General features: G+C 40.4%; 1 protein-coding gene across 3 annotated transcripts in view; it reads left to right on the top strand.

Annotated features, from left to right (window-relative positions):
• GYS2 (glycogen synthase 2) overlaps nt 1–18110 on the top strand; it is a 41718-nt gene that overhangs the window by 22640 nt on the left and 968 nt on the right. For all 3 annotated transcript variants that reach the window (XM_059846095.1, XM_059846093.1, XM_059846094.1), the window contains 10 exons: nt 2853–2970; nt 3376–3496; nt 6109–6215; nt 8172–8231; nt 8795–8873; nt 9399–9512; nt 11882–12008; nt 13299–13394; nt 15173–15336; nt 16497–16577. In XM_059846095.1, the coding sequence (XP_059702078.1) occupies nt 2853–2970; nt 3376–3496; nt 6109–6215; nt 8172–8231; nt 8795–8873; nt 9399–9512; nt 11882–12008; nt 13299–13394; nt 15173–15336; nt 16497–16577 (1067 nt within the window). The remainder of the gene's footprint in view (nt 1–2852; nt 2971–3375; nt 3497–6108; nt 6216–8171; nt 8232–8794; nt 8874–9398; nt 9513–11881; nt 12009–13298; nt 13395–15172; nt 15337–16496; nt 16578–18110) is intronic.

The following is an 18110-nucleotide window of genomic DNA, read 5'->3' as shown; positions in this document are numbered from 1 at the left end:
ATCCGCTTTAAAAATAAACCTTTAAAAGGAGGATGCTGAATTGATACAATTAAATTTTATTTGCATTTATTGAGACAAAAATTTTTCAAATAAATTGTTAGCTAAAAATAACTCAGAAATGTGCTAAATTGAGTTGTCTCTGCTGCTCCTCTTTAACATCAAACTTGGATTATAATTTAAATTATAAATCTCATCACTTGGAGAAGTCCCTTTAAAATGTAATAAACCTGATTACATAGAGAACTTTTGCAGCAGGACAAAGGCCAATCTGCCAATCTAAACCTGGCAGAATGACTGGTTGCATTATGCTGATCCCACTTGCTGCAGTTGTTTTGCGATCAACAGTTTATCAAACCGTATCTGTCAAAAGCTTGAGTATCTTTGACTTATCCAGCAGGATTTTGTCAGTGATCATAAGTTATATTCTTGTGATTTGAAAACTGGTGTTATGGAATTTCTAATGTTTTCCCTCAGATATGGAACATACTTCTCATTAGCAGCAGAGAAGACTTTGAATCCCAAGAGGTTCAGGTATCAATTGAGTTCTAGATCTAGGCTTCCTATCTGTATGTATTTTATCAAAATCATAGATGGAAACCCTGAAAAAAAGTACAAGTCAACTCCAAATGTTAGTGATCTATCAAGAGAAAACTTAATTCTATGCTACTATTACTTAAATAGTTTCTTTCCTATAAATACAGAAGTCAAAACATTCTGATTTGACCTATTTGGGACAATTTTTCAAGCAAAAATATTGTTCTTTCATTAAACAACAAGAACAGCAATAAAAGCAAACAAACAAAAAAAATCCAGCATAGGCACCAAGCTCTCTTTCATCACTTCATCCCTCACACACGTTCAAAATATTCCTGTGTGTTGAGCAGAAATAGTGAACTGGGTTCTTTGGGCCACCATGTCTGTCATGCATCTCAAAGCCTTAAACAAGAGCTGGATTGAGCCCCAATCCTCATGAAAGGATAAATGAAGCTGCAGTTAAACCAAAGTTATACAGAGGCTGCTGCTGGTGGGTGAGACTCTGCAAAACTCCCTGATAAATGAATGTGAGTGTGGAAGGAAGCTGGCCAGAAATACCTGGGGAAGTCTTTGAGATGGTTGGAGTCTCAAAGCTCTGTCCTGCATTAGCCAGTTCTCCCACACAGAATAAGAAACAGGTCAGAGAAAGGAGAGGGTGTGTTGTGGGTAAATGCAGTGGAGGATGGTTCTGCTCTGTTACCTCCCCCAAGAGGTCTTTGTTCAGAGAATTCTTAAGTGCTGGGCAGGAGAAGGTAAAAGCACAAGTTTTCTCATGTCCACCAAGACTGTTTGGTCATTGAAAACCAAATCTTAAGTACCTAACAAGTAAAGATTTCCTGGTCTTTCCTGGTCAAAACTGGTATTCCAGAAACAGATCCATCAAGACTTTTGCTATTTCATGCTTACTACTAAAGGTTATGTTTTTATCTGTTGTAGTTTAACCTAGAGGGTTTCAGGACATTTTACAGGTGAAAGTTTAACCAGAGATCCCTTACATGGCAGGGAAACATATATTGCTGAAGCAGACTGTAATTTTCAAGGAGATAATCAAAAATAGCTGTGCTGTTTGCATAATGTCAGGCAAGTATCATAAAGTAGTGTAAGTCTGTTTCAGTCAGTTGTGTTGCCATGAAATACATCTGCTGAGGAACTGGCCTTCCCTTTCATTTCTATTCAAAACCCAGCCCAAAGAACAGAAAATGGAATTCTTTCCATTTACTTGGGCTGGATTTAGGGCAAGCCTTTGAATAGCTGCTGTGATCTACCAGGAAGGCTAAGAGTGACTGAATTTCAGTGGCTGTCCTCTATGTATATCCTGAAACTCTGTGGTGGTGTTTGTGGGTCCCCAGGACGAGGGAAGAGATGAGAATCTTGACTCCATGTTTCAGAAGACTGATTTATTATTTTATGATAATATTATATTAAAAGAAAATTATATTCTACAACTAGGCTAAAGAAAGAGAAAGGAGACATCAGAAGGCTAGCAAAGAAAGGAATGATAATAAAATCTTGTGCCTGACCAGAGTCCTGGCACAGCTGGACCTGTGATTGGTCATCAAGTAGAAACAATTCACATGAGACCAATCAAAGATGCACCTGCCAGATTCTACAGCAGCAGATAATTATTGATTACATTTTGTTTCTGAGGCCTCTCAGCTTCTCAGGAGAAAAATCCTAGCAAAGGTATTTTTCAGAAAATATGTCAGTGACAAAACTCTACCTTTAAAATGCTGGAAATGGACAAATTTTAATTGTAAGATCCTTTAGAATCTTGGAGAAGAGCAGCAGTAAAAATGTAAAGTGTACTATTCCATGGATGTTTTTAGGGGAAATGCAACTGATTACTGGAAAGAGGCTGTTTTATAAATGTTTCTTATATGCTCCCTTTTTTGATAAATCCTCAGAAGTTTTGATAGAATGGATATCTGTTGTGCCATGCACTAAACAAGGGCATAGCACAATTTCTGCTTCCAAGGGCTCTCAGTCTGTAGTAATCAAGCAGGCAACAGTGATATCAAGGATAAAGAGGTAAAGGGCAAGTTGCACAACAAATGTATGGCTCAGTGGAGACATTACTGGAGTCTTGACAGAACAAGAGGGCAGGGTCTACCCAGTGCTGAGGACAGGTGAATGCTGCTTTCATGCTGCAGACAGTGCAGAGCCACGTGCAAGAGCTTTGTGGAGGCAGTGCTGTTCCCTCCCCCTGAGTAACATAAAGACATAACCTGTTCACATAAACCTGAGACACATTGGTTCTTTCCTTAAAGATTTCTCTGACTCTGAAGATGTCTACCTCTGCCTTTTCTCTGCTTTTCCAGATGTTGTCACCCCAAATGGCTTGAACATTAAGAAATTTTCAGCAATGCATGAGTTTCAGAATTTGCATTCCATGTACAAGGCTAGGATCCAAGAGTTCATTCGAGGTCATTTCTATGGGTATGCTTTTACTTTTCAAAAATTAGCAATGCTTGTCCAACACTATTTAAAGCAAGAACCAAAGCAGAAGGATTTACAAGTACTTCACAGAGGAGTGGAAATGTTGAAACCAGCTTATTCAAATGTCTGTCTGGGATTTCTCAGTCAGAAGCTAAGGGAATTTTAGACACCAAATCTGACTCTACTTAACAGATTGTGATTTCAGACAGCAGATCTTGATCTGTTTGTTATTTACCCAAGATGCAGTTTGTCAGATTAAGGTAGTGAATTTAAAGCACAGCAGAAAAGCCTCACTTTTGTTTTTCTCTGGGAATAATAAATTTCTCCAGAATAGAAAGCTGTTGTGTGTTTTATTTAATTGTATCTCGAGAAATACTTTGCTCTTGTCTGTTTTCTTGCTTTCAGCCACCTTGACTTCGATCTTGACAAGACCTTGTTTTTCTTCATTGCTGGGAGATATGAGTTTTCCAACAAAGGAGCTGATATGTTTCTAGAAGCCTTATCAAGATTAAACTTTTTGCTGAGGGTAAGAAAGCTTACACAGCTGTGGAAAGCATAGAGTTTATGCTCAAACTCACCATACTGTGGAAGACCCCTACAAGAATTCCCTTTCAATACTCTGGTTTATAGGAAAGTAATTGTGGGATATTCAGTTTTCATAGGGCTCTCCTCCTGAACCATCAGAATATATGATACTTTAACACAGTTTTGATTGATTGATTGTATAATTGAAAATAATTGATTGCATAGTTCAAGAAGTTAATCCATGGTTGCCTCCCTGGATTTTAGAGAGAAGTAATGAAAATAGTATTCTAGAGTTTACCCTGATGGCTTACATATTGTGATGGAAATAAAAGCAAGCCTTTAAAGCTTCATTTTAAAAACATCCTTTTAAGCAAATTGCTTAATTTGTTAGGACCTGTTTATGATCTTTTAAATCTCTGCTACCCCACTGGATGGGAATATTGCATTAAAATTCACTGAGCTGTGTGGTGCAAAGAAATGGGAAGCCTCTCAGTTCTCTATGGTGCTGTTTCCTCAGCTACAAAATCGGTGCAATGTTACTAAATGCCTTTATGGAGTATTTCAGTGAAGATAAGAGCAAGGCCTTGTTAAGAATCACGGATCAGAGCCCTTACCAGCTACAATGAGGGCAATGAAAATGTCTCCAGTTGTGTCCCAATGATGAATATATGGAAAATAAAACCCAGAAAAAATTCTGATAATGCTAATTGGTTTTCAGTCATCTAGCAAGGATCTAGCTGTTGTCCTAGTCTCTGTCCTTTGTACTCTGAACAGTTGAATGATACGGAAAATCTGGATAAAAATTATGATACTGCTCTGTCAGCAGGTATGAAAGAATCACTGATGTTCAAAGCCCTAAGTACAATTGTTCTACCACCACCCTCTATTAATATGCAATTTAGAGCCTCTGGATTTTCTGGAAATTCTTAATCCCTTCATTCACACAGATCACCTCACAGAATTGAAGTATTTCTTCCACAACAGAAATCAATTGTTTGGCAGTGCTGTGCAACATCAGCTACCTGTTAATGGCATTTTCATGGCTGTTTCCTGTGAGCGCTGGTAACATGGAAGGTCTTGTGCAATAAGAGGGAAAGAATTGCCTGAGCAATTATTGCAGGAATCTCTTATTGCAGCTAATGATTTATATCATAGAATCATAAAATCTTCAGGGTTGCAGAAGACTTCCAAGATCATTGAGTCCAACCTTTGGCCAATCACCCATTTGTCAATTAGACCGTGGCACTAAGAGCCATGTCCGGTTGTTCATCGGACACTCACAGGGAGGGTGACTCCACCACCTCGCTGGGCAGCCCCTTCCATGCCTGATCACCCTTTCTCGGAAGAAATTCTTCCTGATGACATCCATGGTAAACAAGGCTGATGGAAATTAGAGGAAACGGGCTAGTTTTCCCAGGCTTTATAGAACAGTGTACTGTTGCTTCTCCCAGAAGCTGAGCCTGGATTTATTGCATTAGTCTTCCAGTGTGGATGCCGGCATCTGATTAGCCGTTCTAACAACACTTGCTCTGTAATTAATTCAAGAGGTAATTCCACTGGGAATGGTAGACTACCTGTACTAATTACAAATCTGGAAATGGTGGTACTTCCTAAACAAGTCTCAGTATTGTGCCTGAACCTAAAAAGTACCATTGCATGAAATTGTTTTATTTTATAGAAGCGTTTTCCTCTGCTGCTAGAAAACCTTACTAAAATTTTGCAAATAAAATATGGATGTCGGGAGAGATTGTTAATGCACACTGGGATTGTAGCACGATGGACTTGGAACCCACTTTAAAGAGAGGGAAGAGAAGAACATTAGTTAACATTAACATGGTAGATGACTCCCATAGGTTATTTTATGCTATACATTTCCCTCTGTGTCAGTCTGAGAGAAAGCACACTGTTGAATGGTTTTGTATCTAAAATTTGAAATGGAGGCAATTCAAAGTAATTTAATTTTTACAGCTCTGAAGAGTTCACCCTTCGCTTTTCATTAAACAGTTGCTGAGAGGGGTAAAACCTCATTCATGCAGCAATGAATGGTATTTTGAACCTTGTTCATGCACAGGAGAAATTAGCAAGTGAAACCACCTAGAAATAAAGGGTCAGAATTTACAGCAAGTGCTTTCTGCCTTTGAAATAGCTGGATGGGAGAGATGGGCAATAAGTTACTTGGGGCTTCTTGCATGTCTGGCAGGTTTTTTGCCAGAGTTTCAGGTAGAAAATGGTTGTTCTTTCTCTGCTGTAGGAGATCCCTAATATCATGCCTAGGTATAGCTCAGATAGTAAACCAAGCACTCACTCCTTTGAGCCGGCACAGTTTGTGTCAGGTGAGAAAGTGTGTAGGACTTTTATTTTTCTGCAGTTCAGCCAAAGCCACGTTCTCTAAACCATGAGTGCTCAGAAAGATCTGATTGCCCAAACTGAAACTGTGTGACATCTCTGTCTTGATCTCTGATTTGACAAAACTTCATTTGTAGCAAGAGCTACAAGATCTGAGCTTTCCTGGAAAATCAAAGTGCATTTGGCTTTCCTGTGACTAATTCCTAAAGTTGATACCCTGTATCAGATGTTTTTATTTTAAATTGCTCTCCATTTCTTGTCATGTAGGTTCACAAGACTGATGTTACAGTTATTGTCTTCTTCATCATGCCAGCAAAAACCAACAATTTCAACGTGGAAACCTTGAAAGGACAAGCAGTCCGGAAGCAGCTCTGGTAATTGCCATTCCCATCCTGGTACAGTCTGGTGGGGACTCATGCGAAAGTCTCAGCTGGAGAATAATGCTCCTTCTTTTTGCTACAACTGAGGATTGTGGGTAACTAGAATGTATTGCAGTGATGAAAGAGATGGGAAACATAAATAAGGTCAAATATTTCTTCTTTTAGTTTAGTGTTTTTGTTAGTTTTTTTGTCCACAGTTATTTTTAGTTAACTTGTGTTGTCATTCTGTTAGTGAGTAGTACTTGTTTTATAGCAACAAAGTCAAATACTCAAGAAAATCCAGAGTTCTGGATGTCTTCTGGCTGTTTCTGGTACTCCCTTTGGATGTGCCACAGAGCTCTCACAAAATAAGGACTGTCGGCTCGTTTTTAACAGTGAGCTTCTCTGTGGGAAAAAGAAATTATTACACATCTTCTTTTATTTAGAGATATGGAAATTGCACTGTGTGATTCAGAAGATCAGCAGTGGATAACTATTGTCTATAATTTTCTATACGGACTATAACAAGCAGTGGCCATAACCAAGCAGTGAAACTTACAGCTATAAAAGGAAAATTGTCACAGCCCTACTTATTTTGCAGCTTTTCAAACAAAAAAGCAAAGCCAGGAGCAGGATTAACCTTCACCTCACTTTAACTGCTGTGTGATTCTGTATAGGAAAAGTCTGCTTTCAGCTGTTCTTCTCTGTGAAAAGCAGTGATGCTCTGCATCACTGTATGCAGCATTATCGTGGTAATAATCTGAACTCCAGGATAAACCCACCTGCTAGCAGTATTTCATAATATTATCAAATTATTCTCAGGATGCCACAGAAATTGAAGAAAATATGAGGTTGGCACTTACAAAGGAATACAGCACTTAGAAATTAATATGCGATGGCTGACTTGGGGTATAAAATCCTTCTTTTCCTCTGCTTCTGGAAAAGCAGACTATCCCATTTGGGTTAAATTTTAGATATTGTGCATGGCAATCTGTGAAATTATAGTCACGTGAGAACGATCCTGCTGGGATTTGAATCAGTGTGGCTTAACATTTGGTTGCTTTCCAACTCACCCAAAATTGACTTAGCCACTCTTGTGTCTATGTGACCTGGGAAAGAGCACCTAAAAACGGTAGATGGATTCCCAGCTTGGTAAAGTTTAAGATTTCACTTAACAAGTTTCGTTTTTGCCTAAAGTATAATTAGAAATCAGAAAGGCAGAAAAGGTTCTATGAAGTGGAACTTCACTCACAGTAGACTTACTCAAATTTAGAGTGCACTTGCTGTTTTGACAACAGAACTTTGTGCCACAGGCAGAATAATAAAAATGACTCTTTGCATGCAGAACAGGGGTTCACTGGAGTTCTTCCTTAGCTAAAATATAATATTTGTCTGACACAGGCCTCATTAATGGCTTAAAACTTGGCCTGAGCTTTTCAGGAAGTTTTTTGTTTTGCAAACTAAAATAAGCTACCTTTTAGTCTAACACTTGTTTCGAAAAGTCTGTGAGTTGGGAAATAGGGCAGAAAATGAAGGGGGAAGCTTGTTTTGAAAATCCCTATTTGTTTAATTCTTATATCTTGCATCTCTCTTCCATGTCAAGAGAAGCTGGAGCTCTCTCCGTCCATTATTAATGACCATGTTACAGTACCTAGAGTCATATAGATGCTCTTTTTTTCACAGCTGACATGTGGTCTTCTGGTCAGAGAAGAGGGCTAGAAGGAATCCCTAGTAAAGCCTGCCCCTGGCTTTCCCAGGGCACTCATCTGTAGGTGCAGGTTAAATCCTCAGCTCTGCAGGAATCCATCAGCACAACTGCTGGCTGGAGAAAAGAGCTTTGAGAACCAGACCTCTGTCTGCCTGTGCCTGGTTCCATCAGTATATCAGTTTAATTTCCAGCAGCAGGAATCTCTTTTACACTCTTTGTCCTGGATTCTTCTGTTTTATGTGTATATTTGTTTATCTTTCTAGGGACACTGCACAGTCTGTGAAAGAAAAGTTTGGAAGGAAACTCTACAATGCCTTGCTGAAGTGAGTGAATAAGTTACTTTGCTCTGCCTTGCAGAGCCTCATGTTCAGGTGGCTTTATTTGTGCTGTTTCTGTGCTTCTGCTCTTCGTCTAAGGGATTTTGACATCCATAGGAGGGCATGGTAGGAAGATATGGGACCATAAACAGGATACTAGTTTAACAGGCAAATCACAGAGAAAAAAAATAATGGTTCCAACAGCTTGTAATGGAAAGACTCGTAAGAGACACAGGGATATCTAAGTAACACAAAGGCTTATCCACTGTCAAAAACTAGCTAATTCAGCTTAAAAAAGCACCAGAGACAAAGTAAAATGTGTTAGTGATTCAGTCATATAGTTTCAGAAGACAGTTGGAATTCTTTAGCCTTTTTTCAACAGCTAATTAGCAGATCAGCAAGTATGTGGGAGAATACAATATAGGGAATAAAGAAGGGCCATGAAAACAAAGGAAAGGTTCATGTTGATATCAGCAAACTTCAGATCAGACCTTGTTGGCCATTTCTTCATTTTCTTTACAAAAAGGACCATGAATCATTTGGTAAAATTGGTTGTGTTTCCTCTGCAGAGGAGAAATCCCAGACCTGAACAAGATTCTTGACCGAGATGACATAAGCATTATGAAAAGAGCCATCTTTTCAACTCAGGTTAGAAAATATGTTATTTGTATAAACAGCTAATCTAAAAAATGAATGTGATGATGTAAAAGGATCGAGTATGGCATATAGTGATATGTGTGCATTGGGAAGAAGTTTTCAGCAAATACACTTCTCATCAGTAACATTTAAAATCAGCTCTGATTGTTTTTAATGAGAGTATGACCCAAACTAACCTGTAGGGGAGTCCATGGATATTGCTTCAGTCACATGCATTCCTAATTCTTTTATTCTGGGCTAAGTGTGAACTTTGAGTTGTTCCTGAGCCTGGATTTTTTCAGTTTTATTAAATACATGAAATCAAACGCTAATGAGATACAACATTGACTAACAATCTTCAAAATTAAATGGTGGGCCCTTCTTAAAGTTGGTACAAATTAATTTATTTTGAGGTAAATTAGGCTTATTTACGTCAATGACAAAATCTGCCGCTGTCTTCCAGTAGCCTTAGGAAATGGCAACAGGACTGCTTGCCAAGAGTTTGTCTGATTTATGGATTGTCTTTTCTGTGCTCAGAGACACTCTCTGCCTCCAGTGACCACCCACAACATGATTGATGACAGCAACGACCCAATCCTCAACACCATCCGGCGCATTGGGCTGTTCAACAACCGCACAGACCGCGTGAAGGTGTGTTCTGGCCGCCTCATTTGAGATCCAAAATGGGATTTCTCTGAACATTCTCAGTCTGCATTACTACCATGGTGGGGTGCAGTTAAATTCTTTATAGGTGGTATTATACTGCTAGAGTACTTCTCTCTTTCTCCCTTTCCAGGAATAACAACTTGTCACTGCACAGAGATCCTCAGGTGCTGTTTATCCAAGCTAATTTTGAGTTAGAAATCTGAGGTTAGGGAGCTGTTTCCATTGCTGCCTCCTGCACTGAATGAGGATCTGCTAACTGCTGAAATCAAGAAAGTGCCATGGGTCATTTGCACCCAGATAGAAAACTATATATAGAAAACTATAACATAGATTCACCTGCTTAAAACTGGAGGTCCAAGGTTTGAGCACAGATATTCCTGGAGTTTTGATTCATCTCTTAAGAGCAACACCCTGATACTCAGCATTTTCTGTAAAAGGTTAATCAGGGCTTTAAGCAGAAAGAATTCGTGTTCATGCCATGCTCATGTTTACATCACCTGTTGAAACTAAATTTGTGCAAATAAATCTTTTCCTTATTTTCATGTTTACTTTGTCAAACCACAAAAATTATCAGCTTCTGCTTTCACAGGTCTGCCAAAGTTGTTTTTTTTCTGGCAATCTCTGATATTCTAAGTGTGACTGTCTCAACATCTATCTAGTCAAAGTTGAACCTAAAATTGCAAATTCTTCCTCTTCCAAACCCTTTCTTTAAAGCCAGATCCAGAGTATCTCTAACAATGACATATCACTTATTCTCAGTTTCCTTTTAAACCCATGGCTATACATGAGCAAATATTTTCCTAATGCTTCCTAGTTGCTTCTTCCTGGCTTAACATATGAGCATTAACTCCAATAAATTCTGGGATCATAATATGGTAATAATACAGGAGATGTAACAAAAGTAGGAGGGAATGATGCACTGTGTACAGATGTAGAGAAAAATGCCTCAGAATTAACTGCTTGAAGGCATTACAGAGCAGATAGGATATTACACAGCAGACATGATCTTCTGCTTCTCAGCAGATGTCAAGTTTGTATAAATCTGTCATTACCACTGAAAAATTACCTCCTGCATGAACAGGCTTAATAGTTAATGAGCTGAATACCATTTAAAAAAAAACTCTGTAAACTTCAAATTGAAAGTAGTTTTGAGAGAGATACAACATATCCAGGCAGACACAGCTGTCGTGTGAAAAATACCCTCAGCAATTCCAGTGAAATTACTGGGATCAACTAAGCTTGCAAAATGAATTTACAGTCCATTTACTGGTTGAGTACATTCATTTGTTTACTCAAGTGAGTAGCATAACAATTTTATTAAGAAGGGATAAAGGCATATCCTGGGCATGGAATAATGGCTGTGGTATGTTCCTGCAGGGAGATAAACCCAGAGCAGTTTAAACCATTCCCTCATGTTTCTTCCTCCCGAAGCTGACTGGCCACCACGTACAAGGCACTTCTCAGCTAAGCAGCAGATGTGGGGCAGTAACCCCAAGCCCTGCAGAGTCATTCAGATAAATTAACTTTGGTCCTTAGAGGTGTCTTTCAGCAAGATTAATTAGGCACAGGTTTGTGGTGACAGGGCTATAATGTGTCTGCTTTCAAAATCCCCTCCATTCTTTGGAGATCTGTTGAGTACAGTGAACATTGCTTTAATTCAGGGAATGCTGTGAGGCTCAGAAGTGCTGTGTCTGTCTGAGGCCTCCTCCTAAAGAGACATCCCAGTAAAATCATAGAATGGTTTGGTTTGGAAGGGATGTTAAAGCCCATCTCATTCCAACCCCTGCCACGGGCAGGGACACCTTCCGCTAACCCAGGTTGCTCCAAGCCCCATCCAGCCTGGCCTTGGACACTGCCAGGGATCCAGGGGCAGCCACAGCTTCTCTGGGCAACATCTGCCAGGGCCTCTCCACCCTCACAGGGGAGAAATTCTTCTTCTATCCAGTTTAAACCCGCACTCTGAGAGTGTGAAGCCATTCCCCCTTGTCCTGTCACTCCAGGCCTTTGTAAATCCTCTGTACCTTTGTACAAGAGACCAAATCTTGCTAAAAGCCACAAGCCTTAGGCCTAATCCTCGATGCATGTGGGCCCCCTTGGTGAAGAAGGATAAAGCTAAATATCTGTCCAGTGAAAAAGGGGTTCATCTTCAGTCCTATTTCCAGGACAAGAGTACACACAGGCAGGATGCGTTGTAGTGTGAGCAGTGGGGTAGATAAGAGATGGATGGCCAAAGGAGGTGTTGTCCAGATACTTAGAAAAAGACCAGGGTGAATAAAGGTACCTAAGCTTGTTGATAATTGAAATATATCAGTGATGGTTTTCTTTCACCTCTAATGTAAGTTGTGAATATCCAGGTGATCCTACATCCAGAGTTTCTTTCTTCAACAAGCCCCTTGCTGCCCTTGGACTATGAGGAGTTTGTTAGAGGCTGCCACCTTGGTGTATTCCCATCATACTATGAACCCTGGGGCTACACTCCAGGTAGGAATTTTGTACCCTTAACTAGAGTGGAAAGATGAACACTCATTCTGTTGATGCAGCCAGCTCCTTCTGAAGTGCTGCAAAAACGTTTTAAACTCTGTTTCCTCTGCCATGCAAAGGTCTCACTGCTGGCAAAACTGTCCCTGCAGTGTACTCTTTCCCATACTAATGTGTAATCTTTTGATTTTTTTATGTTTGTATAACAAGAAATAATTTTTAAAACTTAATTCTTAGTTGAAGGATTTTTTTAAAAAGGTGTGCAGAAATGTACATATTAAAAAAAAGCAGGGCAAGAAATCTGATGCTGCCAGCTGACATAGTTCAGTGGATTTAATTCAAGATTACAAGTTTGAGAGAATTTTGTAATACCATAGCTAAGTTATTTAACAGAAATACATGCTGTGGTAGTGAATCTCATTGAATTAACTGGAAATTTCTAAAAATGCAGAGAGCATAAGCATTCTGACTTAAAATATTTTCTTTGCCAATACCCATTTGTGTCTCCCAGGAACAAAGACTGCTTTTTAAAGGTATATTTATAACTATTTTATAGACACCAATTTTATTGTCATATGAGTGAAGGCCGTGTAGATGTCTTTGCACTTTTGTAAGACTAGAGTCTGCATGCTGGTTAAGGTTAGGCTTAGGTTCCTTGGAAAAAACTTTTTAAGGAGGGTAAGGAATTATCCTTACTCATGGCTGTGACAGAAAAAAAACTACAAAAAATCCATTTTCTGATTTTATAAAACTAGCTCCACATCTACTGTGAACGCAGTCCTGAGTTAATGATGGGGTTTGTTGTTTTGGGGTGGGATTTTTTTTTGCAGATTCTTTTTTTTTCCTGCTATAGAGCTGTGTTGGCAAACCATTGAAATCCAAAGTTTGATATGCTCCTGCTCCTAAGAGATTCAGTTTTGTAAAGAGTTGTGAACAACTAATGAACACAGGTGTACATTACACCCCAATTTAAAATCCAAATAGTCCTGACCATGTATTGGGGTTCTGTTTCAAAACTGCACTCCCTGAAAGTTTTCAGTTTACCCACTCTGAAACTCAAACATATGTTTGTGAACACAGGGTGAATTTTGTGTTTAAAATTTGTTTTTATATTTTTCCCCATAATCCTCAACAAAACATTATTATAGTTTTCACTTGACATTTTCAGAGCAGCTTTTTTGTTGTGGGACTTTCTTTCTGCCTGTTTTGGTTTTTTTTTTTTTTTTTCTCTTAAAGGTGAAACCATTGCAGGTGTATTGTCTTGAAACCCTTTTTGCCTGTTTCTTTCTGCAGCTGAGTGTACTGTGATGGGCATTCCCAGTGTAACCACAAACCTCTCTGGATTTGGCTGTTTCATGCAGGAACATGTTGCTGACCCAGAAGCTTATGGTAAAAACTTTAACAGCATATCAAAATATCACCTCTGAGTTAGGAAAGCAAAAAGCACAGCAACCATGCTGTTACTCCTCAAATTTGTATTTCTCTAGGACAAGAAAATGCATTAGGGGAATATATTCAGAGCTCTGAATGTCTTGTTAAGTTGAACAAGTAATTTCAGCTTTCAGATTTATCTAAACCCTTTCCAGGTTATTTTTTTTTTTTGGTCTCCCTTTAACCTTTTGTTTTCCATATTCTTCCAAATTCATCGCTGCTCATATCAGTCTAGAGTCTCCCATCATTTCCCTTTAATGCCTCTGGTTATAACACTCTAAGCCTTCCAAAGCTGGGAAAGTCTGCTTCTCTTAATAGTCTGGGTTTCAAGACCAGTGACATGACCCTCCCCAAACAAACATTAAATTACCGTGTACACTTCAAGAAAAAAAGAAAAAAAGCCATGGAAATGCAAGGAATCTACTTCAAACAGTGATCTGCTCAGGAAGGTTTACTAAGGTTCATTACTGGAGTGCCAATGCCTGGTATGTCAGGATGATTCTGCCTCTTGAGTCTTCCTCTGCCTCAGTAGCTCCTCCTTTGAGGGTTGATTGTCCCTGTTTTCCACCTGGTGCAGTTGTCACTAAAGCCGTGGCCTCCCCGAGGTACAGAGCAATGTCCTTTCCTCCTTGCTTAGCCAAGACTGACTGGATGCCCCATCTCTGGCAGTGTCGAAGGTCAGGCTGGATATAGGTCTGAGCAGCCTGGGATAGTGGCAGGTGCCCCTGCCCATGGCAGGGGTTGGAACTTGATGATCTTTAAGGTCCCTTCCAACCTGAACCATTCTGTAATTCTGTGGTTCTGTGAATAGTGAGTATATTTCCAAACTAGGGCCTCTTTCCAAGTACCTGGGCTTGTTTCCACAATCAGGCAGTGACAGCCCCACACTGGTGCTACCTTTTCCTGACCTAGAGGCAAGGGTTAGAGCCAGGTACAAAATCCAGATACACCTGCCTGGGTGAACATGTCTTTGAGACCCTTCAGAGAGACCACAGAACACAGGTCACTTGCTCTTCTCTGCCAAAACACAGGTGCGAGTTGTCATAAATTACTGTGCTGGTCCTAGGCACTTCGTTAAGGCAGTTTTGCATCTCTCATGTCCATTAAGAGGGCTGCAAGGTCTGGCACCCTCTTCTTCCCAACATTCTGGTTTAAGGAGGGTGGCAGAAATTAATCTTAACAATGTAGAGGCAAAGTTTACCTCTGCCCTCTCTCTGCCAGAATTGTCTGTTGAATGATGTATGTGAGTTAGCTGTCTCTATGGAAACACTTGTATTTCTACAGAAAACACAGCCTCTCTCCTACAGCCTGATTCTGGCCATCCACACTTATGAAATCTACAGCAAGCTAGAAAGCACTAGATTGATTATGTTTTCTTTAAGAAGTCAGTATTTTAAAAATTATGGGAGATAAAAATGATACGTCTTTATCCAGAAACTTGAACCTTTTTGGACATACTTACACATCAACAACAAAGCCTCTTAGTTTTGAAGAATTTGCTGAATTTCAGCCTGAAATGTCAAAAAATTTAAAGTTTTTTAAAAAAATAGCATATTTCTCTGCATTTCTCTATTTCATTAGAATGGTAACAAATGTTCCAGTTGTAGCTGCCTGTTAACATTAAAAAGAATATACCGCGTGTAACATTAGTTACATGACAGAAGGTAGATTGGAGGTGTAGGAGGTCAGATCCCATCCTCAGTCCCACTCACCTCAGCCTCTCTCGTGTCCCTCAGGGATCTACATCGTGGACAGGAGGTTCCGCTCGCCGGACGAGTCGTGCAACCAGCTGACCCAGTTCCTGTACGGCTTCTGCCAGCAGAACCGGCGCCAGAGGATCATCCAGAGGAACCGCACCGAGCGCCTCTCCGACCTCCTGGACTGGAAGTACCTGGGCAGGGTGTGTGAGAAAGAGGCATTAAAAATTCCAGGCTCATAGACCGGTCCAGAGCCTTCAGCACGGTGCTGCAATGCAAGGACACAGCCCCGTGCTGAAATTCCCCTCTCCAATGGGCCAAAGGCAGAGCCTCACATTTCAGTGTAATCCTGCCATGCTCCAGTGGCAAGGAGAGACCGAACAGGTCAGAGCAGAATCCAGTCACACCACCGAGCTCTTGCTGGTGCTAAACACAATGTAAAAATCTGGTGGTGTTAGCAACACCTACACTAAGGAGGATTTGTTTTTCCAAAGTCATCTGGACACTTTCAAAACCCTTCCCATCCTTCATGAAATGTTGCTGGGCTCTGTGGCTCTTTAACACTCCTTAACTACCTCTGTACTTTAAATGCAAAGTAGTGTTTTTAATTTGACACAGAAAGCACTACAGTACCACCTATTCAGAAGACAGTAATGAAGTATTGTTCTCAATTCTGCAGGACTAAAGAAGTGGATGCATGTATATGAGTTTTGTAACTATTATGGACCTTTTCCTGCTCTGATACCTGTGTGTGAACCTTAGTATTTATATGGTTCCAACACTGCATAAGATAAAACGAGCTGTTTTTTCCATGCATGTGCTGCTAACTCAGGAATACAGTGGATCTAAAAATTTTTTTGTCAAATTCTTAAATACCAGGCATCAGAACTCATAAATGTTACTTCTCTGTTGCTGTTACACATGCTTCAGTGCAGTCCAAAGTGACTTTGAATGAGCCTAAAACTTAAGTGTAATACATATGCACACTTAAAAATGTAAATTTTCCTCATTAAAAAAAAACCAAATTCTTTCCTGAGGGATGAAGAATACCTATCACTCAATAGGAACTACACTGACCAAGACAAGTCCTAGTTTCCATTTTAATACATCTTACAGACACCTTATTCAGCTTCTGTTCCAGACTTCTTTGATGTGAATCCATCATGAATCTATCGTTAATCTATCTCTCATCACTTCACAGTACAAGCAGTGATATCAGCTGGATTCTGCTTATCTGAAAACACATTTAGCCTTTGTTCAGCACCATCTTTTAGAAGATAACTCATTTTATGTTCCTTTCCCCCCTTGCTTAAATCTACCCAAGATTTCTATGACTTGTAATGGCTTCTCTGTTTTGTTGCAGTATTACATGCATGCCAGACACTTGGCCCTCAGCAGAACATTCCCAGATAAATTTGAGATGGAACCAAGTGCTCCACCAAAGGTAAAGTCTGCTTTTGGAGATGAGTTCATTTTACCTGCTCTACAAGGAGAGAGAGGAAGAGTGTGAAGGAGAAGAGAGTTAGCAAGCTGGGGTTTAACTAAAGAGAATTAGGAACTCCTAATTAAAAGCTTAGCAAGTTACAGACCAGTCTCCAGTCAGGAGTATGCAGTTTTGGGCTGGGACAGAGTCAGTTTTCCTCACAGTAGCTGGGCTGTGTTTTGGATTTGTGCTGAAAGCACTGCTGATAATACAGGGATGGTTTAGTTCTTGCTGAGCAGGGTTTGCACAGAGCCAAGAACTTTTCTGCTCCTCACTCACCGTGTCAGCGAGGGGCTGGGGGTGCACAGGGAGTTGGGAGGGGACACAGCCAGGACAGCTGACCCCAACTGGCCAAAGGGACACTCCAGACCTTATGGTATCATGCTCAGTATGTAAAGCTGGGGGAAGAAGGAGGAAAGGGGGATGTTCAGAGTGCTGGCATTTGTCTTTTCAAGTCACTGCTACCTGTGATGGGGCCCTGCTCTTCTGGGGATGGCTGAACACCTCCTTGCTCATGGGAATTGGGAAATGAATTCCTGGATTTGCTTTGCTTGTGTGCACAGCTTTTGCTTTCCCTACTAAACTGTCTTAATCTAACCCATGAGCTTTCCCACTTTCCCCTTTTGATTCCCTCCTTGGCCTCTCCAGGAGGGAGCGAGCTGAGGCCATGTGGGCCTGAGTTGCTGACTGGGGTTAAACCACAACCTTCTGGTATCAGATCCAAACACAGGGGTTACCTGGTGTGACCCGGGAACAGATGATTTAGACTGAGCTGGCTGGGACCATGACACTTTGGACCAGCTGAGGAACTGGCCCTTGAAATTCCTCTTGGAAGAGTGGCAGCTTCTCATTTTTGCTTCTGCTAAATGCCATGGGGATGTTCTGCACCAACCAAATAGAGGGGAGTTGGGAAAGGGTGTTCTAGGGAAAGAAGGCAAGGTATTGCCTTCTTCTGAACATGGTATGTTGGCTGGAACTGCAAGGGGTCACTTTAAAGGCACACCTTCAAACAGTTCTTGCCTAGTCCAGATTAGCACCAAGAGAGGCTGCTCAGAACAGAACTTGAAACCCAGCCCCAAAGAGCAACTCTTCTTATTTTTTTAGTAAGGACAGAGGAGGTCCAGACCAAAACCCCTTGCTGGTTTTGCAGATGCTGACATTATAACTAGAAAACTGTTTTGAATGTTCAGATTGAAACCTGAATTTCAGTAAGCATATTCTGACTGCAGAGTACAGAAGGATTTTGTCCTGTGCTGATTGTTTTAAGGCTCAGTAAAGATAGCCATGTTTTGCAAAAAGCAATGCTGGAAGGGGCAGGATGTTGTTTATGGCACAGGGTAAACATCTCTGTCATACAAGTGTGTACTTTCTGGCAGAGGAGGACTGAGGGGATCTGGTTTGAGGGAAGCTTAATTTTAGATTGCAGGGCAGGCCTTGCTTACATCTGACCTCTGGCTTCCTCTGAAGTGATGATAGCCTTGGATTGCTGTATAA

This window comes from Haemorhous mexicanus, chromosome 5 (assembly GCF_027477595.1).
Source record: "Haemorhous mexicanus isolate bHaeMex1 chromosome 5, bHaeMex1.pri, whole genome shotgun sequence".
Classification (NCBI taxonomy): Eukaryota; Metazoa; Chordata; class Aves; order Passeriformes; family Fringillidae; genus Haemorhous; species Haemorhous mexicanus.
The sequence above is the reverse complement of the archived record's forward strand: the minus strand, read 5'-3'. Positions and strand labels throughout refer to the sequence as shown.